This window comes from Planococcus citri, chromosome 2 (assembly GCF_950023065.1).
Source record: "Planococcus citri chromosome 2, ihPlaCitr1.1, whole genome shotgun sequence".
NCBI lineage: Eukaryota > Metazoa > Arthropoda > Insecta > Hemiptera > Pseudococcidae > Planococcus > Planococcus citri.
The window spans coordinates 45,599,963-45,622,150 of NC_088678.1; the positions used below are offsets into that span (position 1 = coordinate 45,599,963).

Sequence of the window (22,188 nt, forward strand, 5' to 3'; positions counted from 1 at the left end):
TCGAACGGGGGTTGATCTCGATTTCGATGTAACAGGGTTACAGCTTACAGTTCTTTTTCGCGCACATCAATACCCTCTTCGAATTATTGCGTGTGCGTCAATTCCATGCTCTCCTACCCGAACATGTAAGATATGAGAGGTGCTTTGAAAAAAGGTAGACTATCATTCATATTTATTATCATTTCTTAAATTATTTTCATTTTCATCACGCAACTGTATTACTTGTAAACAGATATTACACTACGTTATTCGTGATAAGTATTCGTAAACTTTCACTCGCGAGGTAATTTCGTATCAACTTGAAAATAAAACGCGTTCTAGTCAAAATTCTAAGATGTTATACAACATATGTTTAACTATCCGCATTCTTACCCGTCGTGTCAATTAAAAATCTTAAAAGTTTGCGCGCTTAGATTTAAAATGATCTTTTTAACCAGTGTCTCGAATTAGTGAAACATATTCCCGTTGGCCTATCCGAATTTCAACATAAGCAGGTACGAATTCAGTTGATTTAGTTGCTTAAATGCTTAATTATTATCCCAACTTTAATTTCATTAATGCTGGAGTCGTCTGCCAAAATGTGATTTTTATTTAATTTTAATTTTGCTGAATTTATTGCTCCAGGGTTATGAAAAACCTCCGTTACAAATTCAATAGCAAATTACTTTCGATTAAGCGAAATACCGAAAATGATATACAAAATTTTTTTATAAAAATAAATATTATTTTTACAAAATCAATTGAGCATAAATTATGTCAAGTATTGCATCTCTATAATAGCGCAACATTTGTAAGTGTAATTTTAAATTTCAAAAATGCATTCCGATTTTAAGTATAGCTAAGTACAGCTAACTGGATAATTTTACTAACAACTACATTGCGCATCATGTTTAATTACCATCTAGACACACGTTAGCGCGTATGTCTCGAGGGTAGAAATCTACAGGTAAAAAACTACCTGATCAACTATTTAGAACGAATATCTATGGTACTTTATACCTGCTCCTTCATCAGTTTCTGGAATTTGTTAAGAATTTATTCGCAAAGAAAGTAGATTACTATGTGGTACATCAATCATAGTGTTCATACAGAAAAGTGTTTTGTTTTTTTTTCCTGCATAAAACAAATAACAATGGTTGTAATTTTATAAATAAGTAGATATGTACCTACTTTAATACTTTGCATACAGGCTAAACTTTCAAAGTGTGTCTTGAATGAAGTTAGGTATTAGTACACATTATTTAAAAGTATTGAATAATTTTTTTTACTTTCAAGAACGAGTAATTTTTTATTTACTATTTTACTGACGACTGGTTTTTTTGAAGAAGCGATTAATTTTCTATTATTTAACCGTTTGTCACAGCTACTAAAAAATAGATGCACTTGCACTGTGTTTCTAGGAAGTAATGGAACCCTTTAACGATTTCTCATCATCAATAATTAACTACAGTACCATCCAAACACATTTACAAAAAAAAATTAATTTTTTCCCCTTAAAATTCATGAAAACACGTATGACTTGAGACTAAACTGTTCCAACTATAAGGCAATGTTAGTCAAGTCATAAAATTATTTTTCCTGTAAAAAGAAATATATGTATAGGTAGGTAGTAGGTACCCAAAATTTATTAAGTGGGTACGTCTACTTGCAGTTGCAGCAGTACAGCGAGTTGAGGCTTTTTGAAAAATGTTGAAATCTTTTTTCTCCTGAATATGTTCTGTGTTGCGATTGAAAAGTTCTTTTGTAATCATGAAATAAAATCGTATTAAAAACACTAATTTAAAAAGTAGGTACCTTACCTACTTACGCTGCACTACAATTTCATCATTGAGAAAAATTATTTTTTTGATGTAAAAAACACTGCGGAGCTAAATTCAATTCCAGAAATATTTTCAATCATTTTGTGTTTTCTTTTGTCTTTATTTTTTTTTGACAAAAAAGAACAAAAAATGTCAATTGTGGAGTTATCTACGTTGAAATAAGTACATTCTGTCAAAATTTCGAGATGGAAATGAAACGAAGTAAGAATTTTCATCACAACATTGGAGGGTCGGAAAACTAAACCGATAGAACAATAAAACATGGAATTGGTTAATTTTTAACCCTCAAGTTAGGTACATCATATGTGAATAATAAATGAAAATTCGCGCCAAGAGAATGGACAAAAAACGAGGCAGATGTTACAATGAAATTCCAAAATATCTCACCTAAGTAAATATTCCTCAAAAAGTGAAAATAAAAATGATATTTTTTGGGATAAGATGGCTGCAAAAAGCTTTAAAATGGCGCACACAAAAGTACAATAAAGAGGCGGAAAATGTAGCAAAACGAGAAACATTGTTTTCGTCGTCGTCGTATTCTCAGTTTTTTTTTTCAAATAGTACATGGTCTCCCCCAGTAAATGTATTAACTTGACACACCCACGTAAAAATTTCGTTGGTGTCTTTGTAAAAGAATAATTTATTTTGATTACGTCATCAAGATGATTTCATAGTTTTCTACATACAAAAAAAATAAAATAAAAAAATAAAGCTCACCAACATTTTTTTTAAAAGCCACTTTCGACGGTGAAAAATTATTTCTGAAATAGGTACCTACCTACATACATATGTGTATAGATAGGTTGGGTACCTACCGTATAAAAAGGCGGCTATTTGGTAATATTTGTGTTTTTTGTGTAGATGTACGTATGCCATATCACAATACAATTCTCAGTTCTGATGAGGTAAACGACCACCAAATCCTGTTGTTGACATCTTATCGAACATTGTTCACTATTTACGTAATGTTTTTCAGTTTTTGGGGACAGATAAATCTCTAAGAATTAGCGTCGCTTGAAAACGTCGCCTTTTATAGCACCATGTTTAATTCACGTTAGGTACCTATTTGGTTCATGAAAGAAACAATAACGAAAACTGAAACTGGAAAGGTAATTTTTTAAATGTAAAATGAGTGGTATCTACACTTGTTTTCAAAAGAATTTTGCGCCTGTTTGCCATTTTTCGACCGTAAGGCTACCTATAAGTACACCTATACCTATGTTATTAAGTAGAAATGAGTCTGCACAGGAGAAGCAATTTGAGGATGGAAGAGCAATCCCTCGAAATATTAAACCAATGGGATGGTTGGGGTTTTACAAATGAAAAATATTGGACAAAACTTCAAATGATGGACAATTGATTAGAATAATTTTTCATTCGTTCATACTTCACAACAGTAAATACATTTTTTTGTGTACTTATTTGATTGACAGATTATTTTAATGTCCCCAAGTCAGTTTTCGGCTAAGGAACAAAAATGGTGTCAACAATCCACAATTTACAAAAGAAGTAAATCGTTGTACAGATTACAAACTCAAATCGGCCATGGAAGCTATTCTATTGTACATGTAGGATTTCATGAATTAACAAAAGGTAAATATTCATAGCTTAATTTTATTAAAAATTCAATTTTTTTCATACACGTTATTGCAAACACATATGTATGTAATTATATGTATGTAGGTACCTGAGTGGGTTATTCATTTTTAAACTAAATGATGAGGGCTCAGACTTTCTCCCAAAAATCGTATTTTATTTTATTAGATATGTTTTTACCCTGATTTTCTTTGGAAAATTTTGTGGAAAAAAATGAAGAATTGGCCAAATACAGCACAAAAAATTTAAATTAGATGAAATATATTCCCTAAAAACCCGAAACTCCAACGAATTAGGCTCATTTTTCTAGGAAATAAATAAATCGTGGAAATGATTGAAAAATGCCTTATCCCCTTTGCAAACAAAAAACATGCCGTAGCATAAAAATTAAAAATCTGAGCCCTATAAATAATTTATCTATCGATTTAACATTTTTTTTTTTTTCTATTGCAGAGAAAGTTGCCATAAAAACATGCAACAAACAAACCCTTACACCAAGAGCAAAGAAAATGCTGCTGAGAGAAATAGCAATCATGGAGACTGTTTTTCACCCGAATATCGTCAGGTTGGTACCCACTGAGCTATGTGAACGAACGTGAATTTTAAAAAATCCATTGATTATTAAGTTTATAAAAATAACACGAGTATTAATTTTGAAGGTTGTACGAAGTACTAGAAACACCAACCAAATTGCATTTGGTAATGGAATACATGTCCGGCGGCGGTCTGCATACAAGGCTACTGTCAGAAGGAAAAATGAAAGAAAGCGATGCAAAAATCATATTTGCGCAATTATTATCGGCTGTGAAGCATTTAGTAAGCATCGCGTAACATACCTACACTTACTTACTAAATATACAAAGTATTTATAGTTCTCCACGTGAGAATTAAACTTTTAACGTCACTGAACCTGTATGCCTATTATAATCGAAAGCATGCAATATCTGGCACACAAACATAATCTAGCTTACCTAATTAATTATAATTCTCCCAGCATTGATCACAGTCAATACACTATAAGCTATTTATTTTTATACCATCTTTTGTTTAGCACGAAAGAAACATTATTCATAGAGATATCAAAGCGGAAAATGTTTTTTGTGGAGAGAAAAACCACGTCAAATTAGGAGATTTCGGATTTAGTACAGTTTTGGTAAAAGGTAAGCACTAAGTACTAAGTAGGTACTTCATAAATGAAACAAAACACTTGAGAAACGTATGAGAATTAATTTGATTCATTTTTTAAAATTTAGGAAGTAACGAAGAACTCTTCACGTTATGTGGCTCACTACCTTATGCGGCTCCAGAACTTCTGCAAGAAAGAAGATACCAAGGACAGCCGGTGGATATTTGGGCTCTCGGAGTCTTACTTTACTTCATAACCACCGGTCAAATGCCATTTTCTGCTATTTCAGTGGCACATTTGAAACGTAGTATTTTATTAGGAGTAATTCCTATGCCGGCTCATTTGTCGCATTCTTGCATCACTTTAATAAGTGAGTACATTAGGTACCAAAAAAAAATTATATCTACTTCGGACATTTCTAAACTAAGTTGTATTTCAGGAGGAATGCTGAGAAGTACCCCGAGCAAACGATTTACTCTTCCAGAAGTCAGAAATTCTTTATGGATGTCTGATATTATGATCAGTGAAAATACCTACGATAGGTGGTGCATAATACCGACATTAGATAGAGACGAAAAATTAGCTGAAATCGAAATCAAAGCCAGGAAGCAGCTGTTAGCTTACGGTATTGATGATAAAATGTTGGAAGAGCACGCATTAAAAGGTATTAAAAGCGATGTAATCGCGACGTATCGAATAATTATTCATAAATTATTAACTTCGAATCATATCCCGGCGGTTACAAGAATTACTGCTAAAAAACTCAATCACGCTCGTTCACACCTTTGCGTTATTACATGAAGAGTAATTAACTTGAGGTGTGGGCGTGAAAAAACCTAATAAATTTTTTGTCTGATTTTACAGAATGTTGCATTTATTATATTAATGTTCTTCTACTGATAGAAATATTGAATCAATTTGTTAGTGAAATAAATATTACAAATTTTCTACTTTTCACGAATGTGTTTCGTTATTTACGCGAGGATGAAGAATTTCGAACCAACTTCATTTTGAATGATTATTTATGTAGGTTAAAGGTTTTTTTTACTAGTAGGTAACGTATGTAAATTTTTTTAGCCGTGAAATCGTCGTACCATTTCGATGCGTTATCTAGCATTTAATTGATCACACAACCCCCGGCTAATAAATAAATAATCGCAATCGTATAACGCAACGAATATTGGCTTGAAAGCATTTTCATTAGTAACGGGGTATGTACTCGTACTATACGTTTGAAGGGTAGAAAAATCAATTACTTCTGCAACCTTGATATTTCATCATGTAACTGTTTGGCGAGAGAATAAATTTTTCTTTACAGAGGTCAACATTTTTAATAATTTGATATTCTCCATTTTCGATTAAGGCACGCAAAAGGTAAATAGGAATGATACCTCTTATGATCATTATAGTTTTAAGGGTTCAATTTATGCGGAAATACTAAATTTCAAGATGGTTAGATTATCGTTCATAAACCTTAAATTCTCAAGTTTTCAGTGCCTCGAGATTGTTATCATCGAAATGCTATATGTTTACACTATGATAATGTTTTTAAATTACGTTTCCGAAACATAATGGCGAATTTCATTTGCATGAAATAGCGGTGGATGACCTATTCCATTATTTTACAATTCTGTATAATAAAACTGTTTTAACGATTATTCATATCTTCAACATGCTTTAGAAGAAAAGTGAAAATTTTCAACATCGAGGGAGTAATAGATAATTATTTCAATGTAAAAAAATATAATTATCACAATCGCATAATTTTACAATCTCCGTTTGAAACGTAATAAGAGGATTAGTACCTTGTACCAGATCCAATAGTTTTTATAACAATAAAACACAGGACTACAAACCATCATCTTTTATAATATAATCCAATCGGTCGTTGAAACCCTTTGGAATTGTGATTTGGAATTTCCAAGATTTCATTTCTAAGGAAACCGATCTCAGAAAGTAGATAGTCTTTGAACATGCGAGGGTAAAATGTTATATCACGACAATTCGATTTCAGTTTAGCCTGTAAATAAAATAAATTGTAATAAAATTCAAAAATGAATAGCTAAATTTGAATTTATTAAACGGAACTCACGCTTAATTTCTTTTTCCTGTACGATTCCCAAGGTTGCGCTTCCAAGATGAATACACCTCCAGGACGAAGCTGAGAGTAAACTCGCTTGAATACACGTTTTAGTCCATCATCTCCCCAGTTTAACTGTATCCATTTAGTGACACTCAAGCATAAAATTACATCATATTGTGGCTCTTCTAAGTCGAGAAGATTATCATGATCGAGAACGTAGTTACCCTGAAAATGAAAATGCATCATGTAAAGATATTCAACGATAGAGATGTTTAATGATAAAACACATACATACGTGAATGAAAGAAATATTATCAGGGAACTGTAAACATCGAATGGTACTCTCGTTAGAAAGAGCTGGAGTTGGTGAATCAGTTTCTTTTTTCATTAAAACGTTGCCATTTTCAGAAGATTTTTGAGAATTTTCAGATTCTGGCACACTATTAGGAACACATGTTGACGTTGATGACAAATTGTTGCAATAATGTCGACGATTTTTTCTCGCTATATTGATTAATGAATTATCTATGTCGATTCCGAGAACTGATTTAGGATTTAGATCCCGTGCTATAATGTAGGTAACATGACCAATATTACAACCGATGTCGAGAACGTCCTTATTCTCGAAGAGTTCCTTTCGTCGATGAAAAGCTGCTATTCTGGGATCAACGCATTCGTTAATATTACGGTAACCATAGTATCTGAAAACAGAATTTTTGAAATTATTTTACAATCAGCGATACATTTTTGATTGAAAATTAGATTGAATTACTCACTGGTTGTAATTTCCAAATTCAAAATTTGGTTTAGTTTTAGGTTTTTTACCATGGTGTTTTTCAGGAGCGGTGTTTTTTCTTTTTCCGTTCCTTTCTGAATTGGTTTCACCACTCATATCTGTATTTCGTACCGGTACTTGTGATTTAAATTCTAAAATATGGTAACTGAGTTACTTGATGTTTTTCTCCGTATACGGTGCTTTTCTTCTCTAAAAACAATCTAGTTATCGTAACCATTTAACTTTTCAGATTCAATTTCATTTCAAATTTTCATCATCATGCTTCGAAAAAAAATTCAAATTTCCCGAAAAAACTGATAAGAAATTTTGTTTGTAAACAAAAAAATTGTAAAAAGCTTCACGCAAAAGTGCACATAAGCAGTACTCGATCGATGATGTCTGTTGTAATTATCCAACTTTCAGTTTAGATCCATGCTTCTTGTTTGATCTTCACATTTTAGTTTGCTTGTGTGAGTGTGTAGGATACACATGTGGTGTTATTTTCTATTCTAATGTATACGCTGAAGTAAAACATTCGATAATGGCGTCAACTTTGGTTTGCACACAACAAACCTTTCTATATTAACCTGAATGACGATATATGTCATATAACTTTTAAACTTTGTCGCCGGTTGTGAATTTTATATCATCATTATGCGTTTTGAAAACTGCTGTGTTCGTCATTAGTAACGAACGTTCGATTTTAATTAAGTAATTCGCCGTGTATACTGTGTTTTCATTTTGTGAAGAACTCGATACAAATGTTATGAAGTTTTCCTCTGAAAACTATTGAAAACGTACTCGAAGAAGAGTTTCTTATTTTCAAATAAATGATCCTTGATTGGTATGCTCTTTTCACTAATAATATGCGGTTATTATAAGAAATCTTATGTATTTATTTCAAGAGATCAATTGAGGCTGTTTTGTGAAATGTAAAATCCACTGTACAGACTCGTATTGATTCGTGTTTATTGTTGCTTGACCGTATTTTTGTAGTCACGAAATTTTAATTGAAGCTATATTGTGAGTGCTTTTCATGGAACTGTTACAGATTAAAAATGGGTACCACAGATGATAACAATTCAGCCAATGGCACCCCGAAGATTATGGTATTTCATCCTACGTACGAAGAATTCAAAGATTTTTCAAAATATATCGCCTATATCGAATCTAAAGGAGCACATAAAGCTGGTCTTGCTAAAGTACGTTTGAATTTTGTACTTAGAGATATTCTGCGGTCATTTATTATCAAATTTGTGCTTGTTTAGATCATACCTCCGAAAGAATGGGTGCCCAGAAAAGCTGGTTATAATGTAGAGGACATAAAAGTTACGATCCCAGCTCCGATATGTCAAGTATGATTAATTAGAATTGTGCTATGTAAATTTTGTTAATGGTTGTTACATTTAATCTATTTTGAATTATAACTAGGTTGTTACCGGTAAACAAGGCTTTTATCAACAAATAAATATTCTGAAAAATGCGATGACAGTTCAGGAGTACAAACAGATGGCCGAAAGTAAAGACTACGCGACTCCTAGTTTTTTCAAGTACGAAGACTTGGAAAGGAAATATTGGAAAAACATAACTTACGCAGCTCCGATCTACGGCGCAGATGTATCTGGCTCTATTACCGATCCCGATTGTGATGTATGTTTGTTTTCGCGAATTTTTCGAATTTTTTATGTTTGCGTTACTACGGTAAAACCATTTGTTCTCTGTTTTGCAGGTTTGGAATATAAATCGTCTTGGAACCATTCTAGACTACGTTAATGAAGATTATGGTATCAGTATCGAAGGTGTAAATACCGCATATCTGTACTTCGGTATGTGGAAAACAAGTTTTGCGTGGCACACCGAAGATATGGATTTGTACTCGATTAATTACTTACATTTCGGAGCACCGAAGACTTGGTGATTACTTGCATTGCTTCGATTGTCATTTGATTTGAATTTTAGTCACTAATACGGTTTGTTTCTCAACAGGTACGCCATTCCACCGGAGCACGGACGCAGATTAGAACGACTTGCGCAAGGATTCTTCCCGTACGCGACATCATGCCCAGCCTTTTTACGACACAAGATGTTTATTATATCGCCTCATATTCTGCGACAGTATTCGATCCCTTTCAATAAAGTAAGCGTGTGATTTTGTAATCTTGAGAGTTTTGATGAGATGCTTTATTTATTCAAAAACCTTCTCCATTCACAGATCACTCAAGAAGCTGGTGAAATCATGATTACATTTCCTTACGGATATCACGCTGGGTTTAATCATGGTTTTAATTGCGCCGAATCGACGAATTTCGCTACTGAAAGATGGGTCGAGTATGGTAAAAGGGCAACTCAATGTAGCTGTCGCGACGATACGGTGAAAATCAGTATGGATACGTTCGTTAAACGATTTCAACCAGAAAAGTACGAATTATGGTTACGCGGATTAGATATCGGACCTCATCCCGAAGATCCTACGCGTCATTCTGCTGCCCCTGCGCCTTCAGAACTCGACATCCTTTGCAATAAAAAGTTCGTACCGGTTAGATTCATTCTTTTAATTGTATCACTCGAATATGTTACTAAACGTTTGTTGTATTTTAACAGCAACACAGGATTACCGGTCGATTACGCTGCGAACAAAAAACGAATTCCGCTAACCGAGAAGAGACAAGTATTGAAGTCGGGTATAATGGGTTCTACTGGTACAATAGATGTTCCTAATGAAGTGAAGAGAGCTCTGATGGAGCACTTTGATACAATCGAAATTTCAGAAGAAGAACCAGATGAGCAAATGTTGGAAGTTTTGGAAGATTTGTACGTGAAAGCTGGAGAAATTGGTGAGTGTTTTTCTTCACATGCCGCATCGTTGTAAAAAACATAGATTCTTATCGTTCGTTTTGATTTTTTCCGAAGATGCATCTCAAGCGTCGATTGCTGACGACGGAGCCATTGACGGAAGTAAAAAAGCTAGACGTAAGAAGAAATTGAAAACCAAGCCGATAGTTCGACTGGTCGATTGTTTGAGTAATCCAGAAGTAAAGGGCATGTACAACGCTCCGGCAAATATAGAAAACATAAAAACTGAACCTGATGAAGATGCAGATTCCAGTCCTCAGAACAATTATTATTCGAGTAGTGACGAAGAATACAGTTTATCGAGTAAGAAACGCAAGAAGAAGAAATCGAAAAAAAGTAAAACGTCCGGACCGAGAAATGCGAAAAACAAGGCGAAAGAAACTCCGAAATCAAACAACATCGTTTTATGGAATGCCAGCGATGAATCACCTATCAAAATTGAAGACGAATGTATGAATAATTTGCAGTCCTTTTCGGAAATATGCTGCAAGGCAGATCCGCTCGAGATAAAAGATGAGAAAGACTCCGACGGGCAGTGTTCGCAATCTCAGTTCCCTTTGAATAACGAATCAGTCGAAGTAAAGGAAGAAATCGAAAGCGTTGACGATGCCCGAAACATTGATAGCGAGCGAAGTAAAGAAATCTTGAAAATGAACTCATTCTATCAGAAATTTTACGCCAAAAACAGTAATTCGGATACTGCTACGCAGGAAGGTGCCCCTATTTCATCGCAACCCATTTCTAGTCATAAAGATAACACTTCCAAAACTAAAGATAAGAAACACAAACACAAAGATACCTGTCATAAAAGCAAAAAGATTCGAACCGATAATGGAAGCAAATTGAAAGATTTACTAACTCGTAACCAAAATATCCCCGAAGATCCACTTCAAGCTTCTGACAATTTATCCGTTTATAATAATAATATTTCGTCCAACGACGAATACAAGGTTAACAACATCAATGATATATTTCTAAGCAGTATAAGTGCCCCAGAATACGAAGTAGAGTTGGAAACGACGCCGTTGGATCATCTCACTAAGCAAGATCAAATTACAGTTTTGAAAGTCGAGTCTTCGGAACCGTGGAATCGTTATCCACCGCCGTTAAAGCAAGAAATTACGTTGGAGAGTAAAATGGATAATAAAGTTATCAACATAGATGTTGATAATTTGAAAGCCATCAAGGAGAAAATGTTCACAACCGACACAGGATCGAATTTCATTGAAATCGTGCATAGTCAGCCGTACAGACAATCTGTCGATCAGTCTAGTGCTTCGCAAATTTTGAGGAATAAATCGCAGAATAGGAATTATCTAGCAAGTGTTACGAATCAAAGTGATGATTCCGATTCAAGAATTGAAATTACTTCCGATGTTCGCGCTGCTGGTGATGATGAAGAGACGATTCTTTTAAGTGAACCAATTCCCTACAGACCGCCAGGTCTCTGTTCGACTTCCTCCCTCCCTGTACTGAGACGGAAAGAATGTATGTATTTTTGCTTTAAGTCAATTATGCGTTTGTTGAACTGTTGCTTATTGATCATTTGTCTTATTACAGTCATTAGAGACGCTGTCATCGGAGGCGAGAAAAAAATGAATTTCGAAACGGAAGTAGGGTTGAATTTATTTTGCAGTAGAAAAGAACCGTATTGCGCCCTATGCTCGGTATTTACTACAAAATCTGTAAGTTCGACATAACTTAGTGGAATTTCAATTGGCCTGATTTCGTTAAAATTAATATATTTTTTTTTCGTCTGATTCGCAGGAAGATAACGTTTTGATATCGACGTGGAAGCATCACGCGAAAATTAATCATAATTTACCAGAACAAAGTTTAGCCGTTTTTTATTCCAAATTTACTTTCAGCCAGCCGCAGTTGGCCACTTTATTAAAATGTAGTCAATGTTCCTTATGTGTTCATGATACCTGCTACAGTGTGAAAACAACCAATCCGTCGAATTGGTTGTGCGATAGATGCAAGGGAAATGAACTTACCAAAGTAAGTCTACTATAAATTCACGTTCATGACCCGAATCGATTTAGGTATTTTTTCATTTATTTTTATCGTCGAAAAGATAAGAAAGGAAGTATTTGATAAGGTGGCGAGAATTTTTTTTCTGTGTGACTTGTTTATAAATAGAACACCTGACGTGTTTGTAAACTATTTTTGAATAACGAGTATAGAATCATGGAAAGCATTAGTCAAAATCATTTGATTCAAATTATCGATGATACTAGACCAAAGCTGGGGTTTTTTGATAAAATGCGTCGTTTATGCAGCTCTCCCATTTCTTCGAGTTTTTAATGAATTATAAATGGTGATAAAATGATTCTAACGATTTTACTGCATACTGCATTTTTTCTGTTCGTTTAGACATCTTGTGGTTATCATAGTGCAGTATTTTCATCGTAAAATAAAAACTATCAATTATCCATTACAGAATGACATTTTTCACATCTGTTCTAATAAAAATAAACCATGACGTTACGATAAACCGCATGCCTTCTTTAAGCTTAAATCTTGAGCCATATCTAGATTATTTAATGCCAAGCATGTGAATTTCTCTTTCATGAATTCCTGCCATCTGTGTCAACATATTGTAGAGGTCTTTTGCGTCAAGATGGTTGGTTCAATGTCTTTCGTCTGTGTTTCAGAATTGCGTCCTATGTTCGATTCGTTGTGGCCCGTTGAAAAAACTCAAAGATGGTAATTGGGTTCACATTCTGTGTAACGCAATCAGTTGTAAATCCGCCGCATACCGTCCTAATTGTACCTTTCAAACCGTATATAAAGTTGCCAAAATAGTAAGCTAATTACATTGCCTCTTCCTTTTACAAAATGACGAATATGTTTCGAGCAAAAGTAAGTCTGCAACTCGTACTTTTTTTTTTACAGTGCCATATATGCAAATTGAGTATGGGTTCGTGTATCAAATGCACCCACGCAAATTGTAAAAAATGGTTCCACGCATCCTGCGGTGTTTTGGCTGGTTACAGATTCAACTTCGAGCAGAGGAAATTAGTATCTTTTTGTCGCATTCATCGACATGATGCGAAAAAAGTAGAATATTTGTTTCCTGAACGTAGTTTATTTTAGGAATATGGCAACGATTATTTAATAATTTACTAAATTTTTCAGCTCGATGATTTCGAGGAATTGAAATGGATCAAAAAAGGAGATAATAATAAATATTATCGCGGTCGTATTCTACAAGAGTATCGGCAACATTTCTTGGCCGTATGTTTTTCCGATGGTTCGATCAAATGCGATGTTAAACCAGATGAAATCAAAGTAAGATTTTCATGTGGTGGAATGACCTGTGTTTTTAACATTTTTATCTTGTCAATTTTTTATTTTATTTTATATTTTTTGGAACAGGCTTCGGAAAATGGCCAGCAGCTGAATATTAATGACGTAGTTGTCGTATCTAATGCCGGAGTGGGTAATTTAATCGGCAGTATTGAGAAAACTGTTTCGTGCAAGGTATGATTCTGTCGAACATTACTCTTATTTTGTAGAAGGAAGAGAAATAAACGTAATCGTATTCTTGTGCAATGCCTGGCGTTGAATTTTCACTGGAATAATTTGAAATTTTATTTTAAAACTAATCGTTGACTTATTTATTCATTTCAAAAAAAAATGGTAGTTCATACTTCTTTTTAGTGATGCTGATATTATTCTGGAAATAATTAAGAAATCTGAAATGATCACTGTGAAAAATTTTAAATCGGCAGTGCTTTCAAAATTCCTCAAATTTTACTCATTGCTCATGCTTTTTGTAACTCTTTTCTGATGATCTCATTTTTGTGTTTTCAAATAGGTGAAATTCGAAAGCGGAGAGGAAGCAGTTGTACCAGTTGGTTATATTTTAACCGATACCGTTAAAGAGGTAATACCGTGGTCGTCGGATGTAACCCAAGTGGTATCCCCGGAAACATCCCAAGAAGTATCCGAAATAATCAACTTAGATGATGATGACGACGACGACGATAATAGTGGTATGATTTATGAATCAAATCATCTTTCTACGGAATTTATACGTCGATGTGAAGCAACAATATGATTATTTTTTTTACAGATACCCAATCTTAAACAGGAGGAATAATCGTTTTAAAAATCGTTTACCAATGTAATATATGAGATCTCCTATAGTAACAAAAATACGAATAAGTGCAGTTGGCTGTGTATAATATGTTTGATTAATTAATTGTTTACCCGCGTAATTGAATCGGATATTCGATTTTACGCGTCATATATCTCGTAAGTTTTAGTTTTTATGTTTTTCATTTCGTCGTTGAAAAAAATACCCTCGCGCCAACCTCAATTTTTGAATAATGCGTTGACGTGTGACGTAAATCGTATGTTGTTTTAATCGCGATTATTTCAATAAAAATGTGTATCTTTAGAATAAATTTGCAGTATTTCCACTCATCGCAGACCTAATGCCACACGTATCCAAAAGGTAAATATTTTTTTTGATCCAAAGTTGTAATTTAATACCTTACTCATGAATTTCATTGTTTTTTGTTTATTGATTCTGAAAATCGATATTTTCAAACTCGCTGGCGACCACTGGCATATTATTCCTCCTGAATGATTTTTGTTGTTGTTTTTTTTAAACAATAATTCGCATTTTTCTACTTGAAATTTAAGTAATTTGTTATGGAGTGAAAATGGATGAAATTTTCGAATTCAGCATTCCTCTAGTAATTCGAAAACTATCCATTTTTTCTTTACTACAAAAGCTTACTGTCGGCCAGTCTTTAATATAATTTTTAAACTATCGTTTTGTTCAATTTTTAAAATTTTGTTTCTCGTTTCCGTGATATTTTAAACAATGAAGAATTATAATCCAGTAGTACCGTGTCATTTTATAATTCGTATGTTCGATTCGATTGCGCACCTTTGATTGATATAATATTCTTCTTTTTTTTTCACTTATCTTAAGGGATTTTCTCTTCGCATAACTTTTTATATTTTAGTAATTTTGTTTTCGGTTTTTAATTAATATTGACGTAATTATGCTTTCATTGTGTTCTTGATTTTTTTCATTTTTTTGTTTTCGTTTTTCTTTGTCACATTCTTTTTTTATTCTCAAGTTTTATGGAATGAAGTGGTTCGTATTGTGTGAAGTTTACTGGGATGTGAATTTTTTGATTTAATGGTGTCGGGGATTTATAGAAGCAAGCAATTTTTATTTGAGAAAGATTATTTTTCTCGTTTCGTGTTTTTCGTGTTTTAATTATAATTTATGTAATTCACTTATGAACAGTATTTTGTAATAATTTCGTCTTAGCAAATTACTAACTATACGTATTTTTTGATGTAGTAAGTTTCGTTAATTTGCATTATACCATATTTATTACGTAGGTAATGAAAAACCCTATTCGAATCTTATTTTTAAAAAATGCCATGTACGTGTATTATAATTTTTTTTAAGTTGGAATATTGTTTCTCTTGTAGGCAAGGTCTAGATTATGTTTCCCTTCCTGTAATTTATGAATAGCGTGAAGAATTTTACTAGTAATCAGAATAAATTTATTCAGTTGAATTGTTAGTTTTATTGTAGAAATTTAGAAGTTAGATTTTTTTCCAATTGGAGTTGACATGATGCTGTCAAGCTTCTAACTCAAAAACGAAAAAATATTAATGGAAAATTTAATAACCAATCTTTCCCCACCCTACGTTCCTCAGAATTTACGATAGTTTCTTATTTGTTCTAAAATGAAACTTGTTTGAGGGGGTTGTAAAAGTTATTTTAAAACTCACTATCAGCAAAAGAATAAATAAAGCCACCCTTTATTCAAGTAACGTATTTATTAATTGCTTCGGTTACCTTACATCGCATTTGGAATTATGTATAAATTTTACGAATAAGGTCAAGTTCAGTGGTGAATCTCGATTGTTTTTTTTTTTAATTTTTGAAAAAGTATGATGAAATTTATTTAAAATTTTAATTAGCTGTCTGGAGTACTTCATCTTACGTTTTTTTTTCTTCAAAATTTGCTTCCATTGACTGCATTCATGTACCACGTTCTGTTAATTTCAACACTAATAATCACGTGATCATCTTTTTGATGGTGAATAAACATCAATCGTACGTTATGGAAATGAACCATTTAGATAAACTCGTGTTAAAGGTCAAACAGCATATCTATTGTAGGTAATTAACCCATCATAGTTACCTACCTATAGTGTAACGCTAATTACTTTATAGTGTTCGGATCTAAATCGGATCTTCATTTATAATAAGTAAACCACAGCAGTGATGTTATTACATTGTTGAATCATTTTTATTAAAAGTGTACGAAAAATATGAAGAAGGTTTAGTGAATTTTTATGGTTTTGAATTTGATCGGTATAAGGGACCATGGGGCTCCAAATGAAAAATACGTTTGGATTCGTTAGTCGACGAAATAAACACGTAAGGTGTTTTTTTATCTTAATGATTTTTTTTTTCTATTCAATGTTGATATTTATAAGTATCTAGGTATGGACTTTTGTTATAGACTGGAAAAGTTATAGCGATAAGGCGCGAAGACCAATCAGTATGGGAAAGACGTGCACCACTTGCACCCTCCAATGTTTATCAATTAACGAAAAAAGGAGTAAAAGTGATCGTGCAACCATCTAACAGAAGAGCCTATCCCGTTCAAGTGAATAATATAATTTAATATATTGGACTGAATCCATGCAGTCCACGACAAAATTTCCATTCGTGATTCTATCTTATAGACTTATTTAAATGCTGGAGCGGTGATTCAAGAAGATATTTCTGAAGCTTCGGTTATTTTCGGTGTAAAGCAAGTTCCTATGGAATTATTAATACCAGATAAAACATATTGTATGTTTTCACATACGATAAAAGCCCAAGAAAGCAATATGGGATTGTTGGATGCAATTTTGCAAAAGGTTTCAATAGCCTAAGATTTATTACTCGATGAGATCATGAATTTTTAGAATTAATTTATTAAAAAAATTGTTTTTTTTTTAGAACATAAGATTGATTGATTACGAAAAATTAGTCGATGAATATGGACAGAGAGTCGTAGCATTCGGGAAATACGCTGGAGTTGCTGGGATGTTGAACATTCTCCATGGATTAGGTTTGAGACTGTTGGCGCTGGGACATCATACACCTTTTATGGTAAGCACTTTTGTGACAATTGAATAATTTTCATGATTGGTTAACATTTGCTTAGATGTTAATTATTGTAATAAATGCTTACCTATCGTGATTTTTATCGCAGCATTTAGGTCCGGCGCATAATTATCGCAATTCGATGATGGCTAGGCAAGCTATTCGAGATACTGGTTATGAGATCGCTTTGGGAATGATGCCTAAATCAATCGGTCCTTTGACTTTTATATTTACTGGGTATGAATGACATTTTTTTGTAGGTAACATTTTAGTAGGTAGGTATATTTATCTCCGTAGATATTCGAATTTAAATAAAAAGTGGTAAATGATTTAAATATTTCTCATCATTTGGTGATTTTTTTTCAGTTCTGGAAATGTTTCTCAAGGAGCCCAAGAACTTTTTCAAGATCTTCCTCACGAATACGTCCCGATTGAGATGTTGCAAAAAGTTGCTGAACACGGATGTGAGTATCATTCTCATCAACTTTCTAAATTAAATTTCTTTATTTTTTTCAACAGCTAAATAGGTAAATATTTTTCGTCAATTTATTATTTTATAATTTTGTTGTCAAGCGACGTTAAATAAAATCATTTTCAAAAAATCGGATTTTAGGGTTGGTTTTTCAAAATTAAAAGATTATAATCCAATTTTTTTTATGCTAAAAAATATGAAAATGAAAAATCTGGGTTTTCAACAAAAATAAAATAAGCATTAAATTTTAAAAAAATATCCTCTTCGCATTTTTTTCAAGTTTCTGACTATTTTCCTATTTTTTTTCAAACATTTTTTGTAATTTTTTAAATAATAATTTTCGACATCTGCCACCGCAAACTTGTGAAATTTAATACTGAAACTACTTCCTTATTTTTTATGAACACACGAACTGCAACTTGCCAACATCGCAAACATGCGGAATTCATTATTTTTATGCAGAAATAAAAACTTTCAACGACGGATATTTATTGCTGATTTTACGATTTTCAGCTCGAACAAAATTGTACGGCTGTGTCGTTCAGAGACATCATTATCTCGAACGCATTGATGGCGGTGGCTACAACCAAGAAGAATACGAACAATTTCCTAATCTTTATAAATCAAGTTTTAATAAAAAAGTAAGTAGGTAACCTGTCTGCAGAAATTTTCCAATAGGCTACCTAGTATACGAAATTGGAAAAAGAAAACTAGCTTTTGAGCTATGAATTTATGTTATAGATAGCACCTTATGCGTCAGTAATCATTAATGGAATATATTGGGCTGTCGGTTCACCAAAATTGTTGACTGTTCCGGATGCGAAAAATTTGCTCCGTCCTGTTCACATGCCATGGCTACCTACTTCTGAAGGTGCCCCAAAGTTACCTCACAGATTATTGGCAATTTGTGATATTTCAGCTGATCCTGGAGGATCGATTGAATTCATGGACGAGTGTACCACCATCGATAATCCATTTTATATATACGATGCTGAAAGACATACAACTGATTGTAATAGGTAGGTACCTATGCCTATCAGATGCAATCGAAAATACATACACCATCCATGCGCTGAAGTATTTTTGTATGAGTTATAGAACATTGAATTGACTTAAATATAAAATATGTTTCAGTTTCAAAGGAGACGGCATATTGATTTGTTCGATTGATAACATGCCAACTCAATTGCCCACCGAAGCAACGGATTTCTTTGGTAATCTCATGATGCCTTATGCTCTCGACATATTAAACTCCGATGCGACCAAACCTCTCGAAGAAAATGATTTTAAACCTTCTGTTTTTGGAGTACGTGTTTGTTTTCTGAATATCATCCTATTAATGCGTGTTTTTATCAAATATTCGACTAGATAGCCTAGGTGGTTTTAATCCGAGTTGAAATTAGATAATAAGGCGTTAAATTAACCTGTATGTGTTCTTAACACAGGCTATTATCGCGAGTAACGGTAAACTTACGTCGAATTTCGAATATATTCAAGAATTGAGGAATCTAAATAGGTAAGCTACCTACCTAATTACCTAATGTGTTATTGTTTACATTGTTTTTCGAAATCATTGTTTTTAATTTTTTCGCAAAAGCAATCGTAGTCGTCATAAAAGCGGAATTACAAGCAGCAGTATGCGTAAAGTTTTGGTACTCGGTGCTGGTTACGTATCTGGCCCCTTGGTCGAGTATTTGAATCGGGACGAAGCAGTGCAGCTTACAGTTTGTTAGTTTTTTGAAAAAAATTTCAATCTTTTTTAAAAAGTATTTGGACTAGGTAATAGTTTTTCAAATTGTTTATTTGTAGGTTCATCGATTGAAGAAGATTTAAGAAATATATCGAATAATCACGATGGCGTTGATACAGTTTTAGTGGACGTCATGAAAGATCCCGAACAATTAAAAATTTTGATTAAAAACAACGAGGTTGTTGTTTCATTATTACCTTATCAGCTGCATCCTTTTATCGCCAACTTGTGTATTGAACTTGGTGTAAACATGGTTACCGCGTCATATTGTACCGATGAAATGATGAAATTACATGATAGGTAAGTGATTTTAGATCAGAGCGACTTTAAAAATCTGACAGTAGTCAAAAAATGTGGAAAAATTTTGAAAAAAAATCATTGAATTTTATTTTAAAATTTTTCTCAATTTGGGTTATCATTTAGGCAAACTCATGAAAAAAAAGTGATCGAGTGTTGAAAACCACCACAAATTATATTTTTTGGTAAAAATATCTCTATAAAAACTATTTTTAGATTTTTTTTTTTTTTTTTTACCAATTTTCAATATTTTTTAAATAATAGATAGGTATAGTCAAGTCAGATTTTAAAGGTCATTTGTTGGGGTGAGGTGAGGAGTAATGTAGTAAGTTGGAAACTTAGGTAAATGATTTTGAAATCTAGGCAACCCCTGATTCAAGTTTTGTTAGATCTGCTGAAAAGAGAAGAAAACTAATCAGCCCAAAGAAACAGATACCTTCCTATGCTAAATATTATCCTCCTGATGAAATGTCTTTTGACTTTTACTAACACTTTATCTTCCTACAGAGCTGTTGAAGCAGACATAACAGTTATGAACGAAGTTGGATTAGATCCTGGCATTGATCATCTCCTTGCCATGGAATGCTTCGATAGTATCCACGAAGCTGGTGGTAAAGTCGATTCATTCGTATCCTATTGTGGAGGATTACCAGCGCCGGAATTTTCTAGCAATCCTTTGAGATATAAATTTTCATGGTCTCCAAAAAGTGTCTTATTAAATGTTACCGGATACGCGAAATATTTACGAGAATCGAAGGTAGGTATTATAATTTTGTTTTCAAAATTGAAAAATTCATTCACCTATTCTGTATCATTTGGATGGTCAACACAGATAACTGAAATTCCCATCGGAGGACAACTAATGAATCACGTAGAAAGTCTCGACTTCTTACCGGGTTTCGCTCTGGAGGGAATTCCAAACCGAGATAGTGTTAAATACGCCGATCTTTATGGAATATCTGCCGAAGTTCAAACTATTTTCAGAGGATCTTTGAGATATCGCGGTAAATACATTGTCTTTTTTCGTTAAAAAAACTGCGTTAATTTGATTGATTCAGTACTCATTTTTTTTTTTTTTTCAAAATAGGATTTATTGACATGATGAAAGCTTTGAAAGAAATAGGTTTAATTGATCCTAATCCACATCCTTCCCTTCACCCACAAGGACCCGAAATTACTTGGGTAGGTAAAAAATTTCTCACTGTGCAGTATTCAATATACATATAATTTGAATTAATCTTTATGGGATTTTTTTTTTGCAGAGACAATTCATTTGCACATTAATTAGCTCATCTTCCGATATATTTTTTGAAAACTTGAAAACAAAAGTCGCTGATCGAGTAGGATATTTGGTTAATGGTATTGACGAACTTGGCCTATTGGAAGACGACTTGATTGAAAAATGCAATACTCCACTGGATACATTATCGAATCATTTGCAGAAAAAATTGAAATTGGGTACGACTATAAATCTCAATTTATGATAAATTTAATGGATCCCAATAATACCTAAGTACCTACTACCTACCTAAAAATGTGAAAATTTTATAGCTAAAGAGGAAAGAGACGTTATTATTTTACATCACAGTATTGGAATTGCATGGCCCATCGGTCGAAAAGAAATGAAACACATTACATTAGTTGAATATGGACAACCTGAAGGTAAAACAGCTATGGCTCGAACTGTAGGTTTACCCGCTGCAATCGCCACAAATATGTTATTAAAAGGTAAATTACAATATATCAATGTACCTATTACCTACTCGTATGATATCCTGGCATTATACGGGTGCTTTGAATATGGTTTAAGTTTACATTTATATTTTCAAAATGTCCCTAAATGTTTTATTCGCAGGTGAAATACAGCAAAAAGGTATGGTATTGCCTCTTACACCCGATATATACAGACCGATGTTATCTCGACTTCGACTAGAAGGATTAAAAGCTATCGAAAACACATTAAACTTTTAATTAAGCCAGGGTGACCGAATGATTAAGCCTCGATGATGGAATAATACCTACCGTAATAACTTCTGTTTTGATTTACGAATATATTACTGATGAGTTTGCAGCAAAATCAAATTGAACTAAAAATGACAATTAATTAAAACAGCTCTTGAAATTTTTAAATTTTCTACAAGTTTTTTTTCTTGAAATCATTCAGGAAAAAAATCTGTGGTATTATGTCTTGGAAAATTGAATTTTAAGAATTGAAAATACCTATTTAATTAAGTACCTACTTACAATAAAGGTGCTTATTTGTTCAAGTTTT

The 22,188-nt window shown here is 33.1% G+C and overlaps 4 protein-coding genes across 6 annotated transcripts; 3 read left to right on the top strand and 1 right to left on the bottom strand.

The window, feature by feature from the left end:
- Positions 1–56: 56 nt before the first annotated feature.
- On the top strand, positions 57–5,499 carry LOC135836090 (serine/threonine-protein kinase NIM1-like). 3 transcript variants are annotated; one of them, XM_065350689.1, is made up of 7 exons: positions 57–154; positions 3,254–3,413; positions 3,870–3,981; positions 4,076–4,232; positions 4,468–4,576; positions 4,670–4,912; positions 4,982–5,499. In XM_065350689.1, the coding sequence occupies exons 2-7, from the start codon at positions 3,263–3,265 to the stop codon at positions 5,341–5,343; spliced, it is 1,134 nt and encodes a 377-aa protein (XP_065206761.1). In that variant the 5' UTR covers positions 57–154; positions 3,254–3,262; the 3' UTR covers positions 5,344–5,499. The 3 variants fall into 3 exon arrangements, with proteins under 3 accessions (XP_065206761.1, XP_065206760.1, XP_065206759.1); XM_065350688.1 differs by lacking the exon at positions 57–154 and adding an exon at positions 161–494; XM_065350687.1 differs by lacking the exon at positions 57–154 and adding an exon at positions 1,930–2,929.
- Positions 5,500–6,264: 765 nt separating this feature from the next.
- Positions 6,265–7,781, bottom strand: LOC135836091 (7SK snRNA methylphosphate capping enzyme-like). The gene is made up of 4 exons (XM_065350690.1): positions 7,402–7,781; positions 6,921–7,326; positions 6,635–6,850; positions 6,265–6,562 (listed from the first exon to the last, which is right to left on the bottom strand). The coding sequence occupies exons 1-4, from the start codon at positions 7,515–7,517 to the stop codon at positions 6,401–6,403; spliced, it is 900 nt and encodes a 299-aa protein (XP_065206762.1). The 5' UTR covers positions 7,518–7,781; the 3' UTR covers positions 6,265–6,400.
- A 154-nt stretch (positions 7,782–7,935) lies between these two features.
- On the top strand, positions 7,936–15,807 carry LOC135836081 (lysine-specific demethylase 4A-like). The gene is made up of 17 exons (XM_065350675.1): positions 7,936–8,244; positions 8,452–8,602; positions 8,669–8,755; positions 8,832–9,050; positions 9,130–9,314; positions 9,387–9,537; positions 9,613–9,926; positions 10,002–10,234; positions 10,311–11,741; positions 11,814–11,938; positions 12,021–12,254; positions 12,911–13,060; positions 13,152–13,316; positions 13,395–13,547; positions 13,635–13,739; positions 14,077–14,254; positions 14,335–15,807. The coding sequence occupies exons 2-17, from the start codon at positions 8,459–8,461 to the stop codon at positions 14,346–14,348; spliced, it is 3,888 nt and encodes a 1,295-aa protein (XP_065206747.1). The 5' UTR covers positions 7,936–8,244; positions 8,452–8,458; the 3' UTR covers positions 14,349–15,807.
- A 552-nt stretch (positions 15,808–16,359) lies between these two features.
- LKRSDH (lysine ketoglutarate reductase/saccharopine dehydrogenase) lies at positions 16,360–22,183 on the top strand. The gene is made up of 18 exons (XM_065350676.1): positions 16,360–16,680; positions 16,766–16,912; positions 16,992–17,168; positions 17,251–17,403; positions 17,507–17,634; positions 17,764–17,861; positions 18,383–18,510; positions 18,611–18,888; positions 19,004–19,175; positions 19,315–19,385; positions 19,467–19,597; positions 19,679–19,919; positions 20,424–20,673; positions 20,749–20,920; positions 21,004–21,098; positions 21,179–21,374; positions 21,468–21,644; positions 21,772–22,183. Exons 1-18 carry the CDS (start codon positions 16,627–16,629, stop codon positions 21,885–21,887), a joined length of 2,784 nt encoding a protein of 927 aa, XP_065206748.1. The 5' UTR covers positions 16,360–16,626; the 3' UTR covers positions 21,888–22,183.
- Positions 22,184–22,188: the final 5 nt, after the last annotated feature.

Bases quoted from the DNA above. Each gene is read 5' to 3' on its own strand.
- LOC135836090 (XM_065350687.1), top strand. From the start codon at position 2,894: ATGAAAGAAACAATAACGAAAACTGAAACTGGAAAG. The intron at 4,233-4,467 runs GTAAGCATCGCG...TCTTTTGTTTAG, and splicing joins TATCGGCTGTGAAGCATTTA to CACGAAAGAAACATTATTCA. The intron at 4,577-4,669 runs GTAAGCACTAAG...TTTAAAATTTAG, and splicing joins TAGTACAGTTTTGGTAAAAG to GAAGTAACGAAGAACTCTTC.
- LOC135836091 (XM_065350690.1), bottom strand. From the start codon at position 7,517: ATGAGTGGTGAAACCAATTCAGAAAGGAACGGAAAAAGAAAAAACACC. The intron at 7,327-7,401 runs GTGAGTAATTCA...TTCTGTTTTCAG, and splicing joins GAATTTGGAAATTACAACCA to ATACTATGGTTACCGTAATA. The intron at 6,563-6,634 runs GTGAGTTCCGTT...TTTTATTTACAG, and splicing joins ACAGGAAAAAGAAATTAAGC to GCTAAACTGAAATCGAATTG.
- LOC135836081 (XM_065350675.1), top strand. From the start codon at position 8,459: ATGGGTACCACAGATGATAACAATTCAGCCAATGGCACCCCGAAGATT. The intron at 13,548-13,634 runs GTAAGATTTTCA...TTTTTGGAACAG, and splicing joins TTAAACCAGATGAAATCAAA to GCTTCGGAAAATGGCCAGCA. The intron at 13,740-14,076 runs GTATGATTCTGT...GTTTTCAAATAG, and splicing joins AGAAAACTGTTTCGTGCAAG to GTGAAATTCGAAAGCGGAGA.
- LKRSDH (XM_065350676.1), top strand. From the start codon at position 16,627: ATGGGGCTCCAAATGAAAAATACGTTTGGATTCGTTAGTCGACGAAAT. The intron at 20,921-21,003 runs GTAAATACATTG...TTTTCAAAATAG, and splicing joins AGGATCTTTGAGATATCGCG to GATTTATTGACATGATGAAA. The intron at 21,645-21,771 runs GTAAATTACAAT...TTTTATTCGCAG, and splicing joins CACAAATATGTTATTAAAAG to GTGAAATACAGCAAAAAGGT.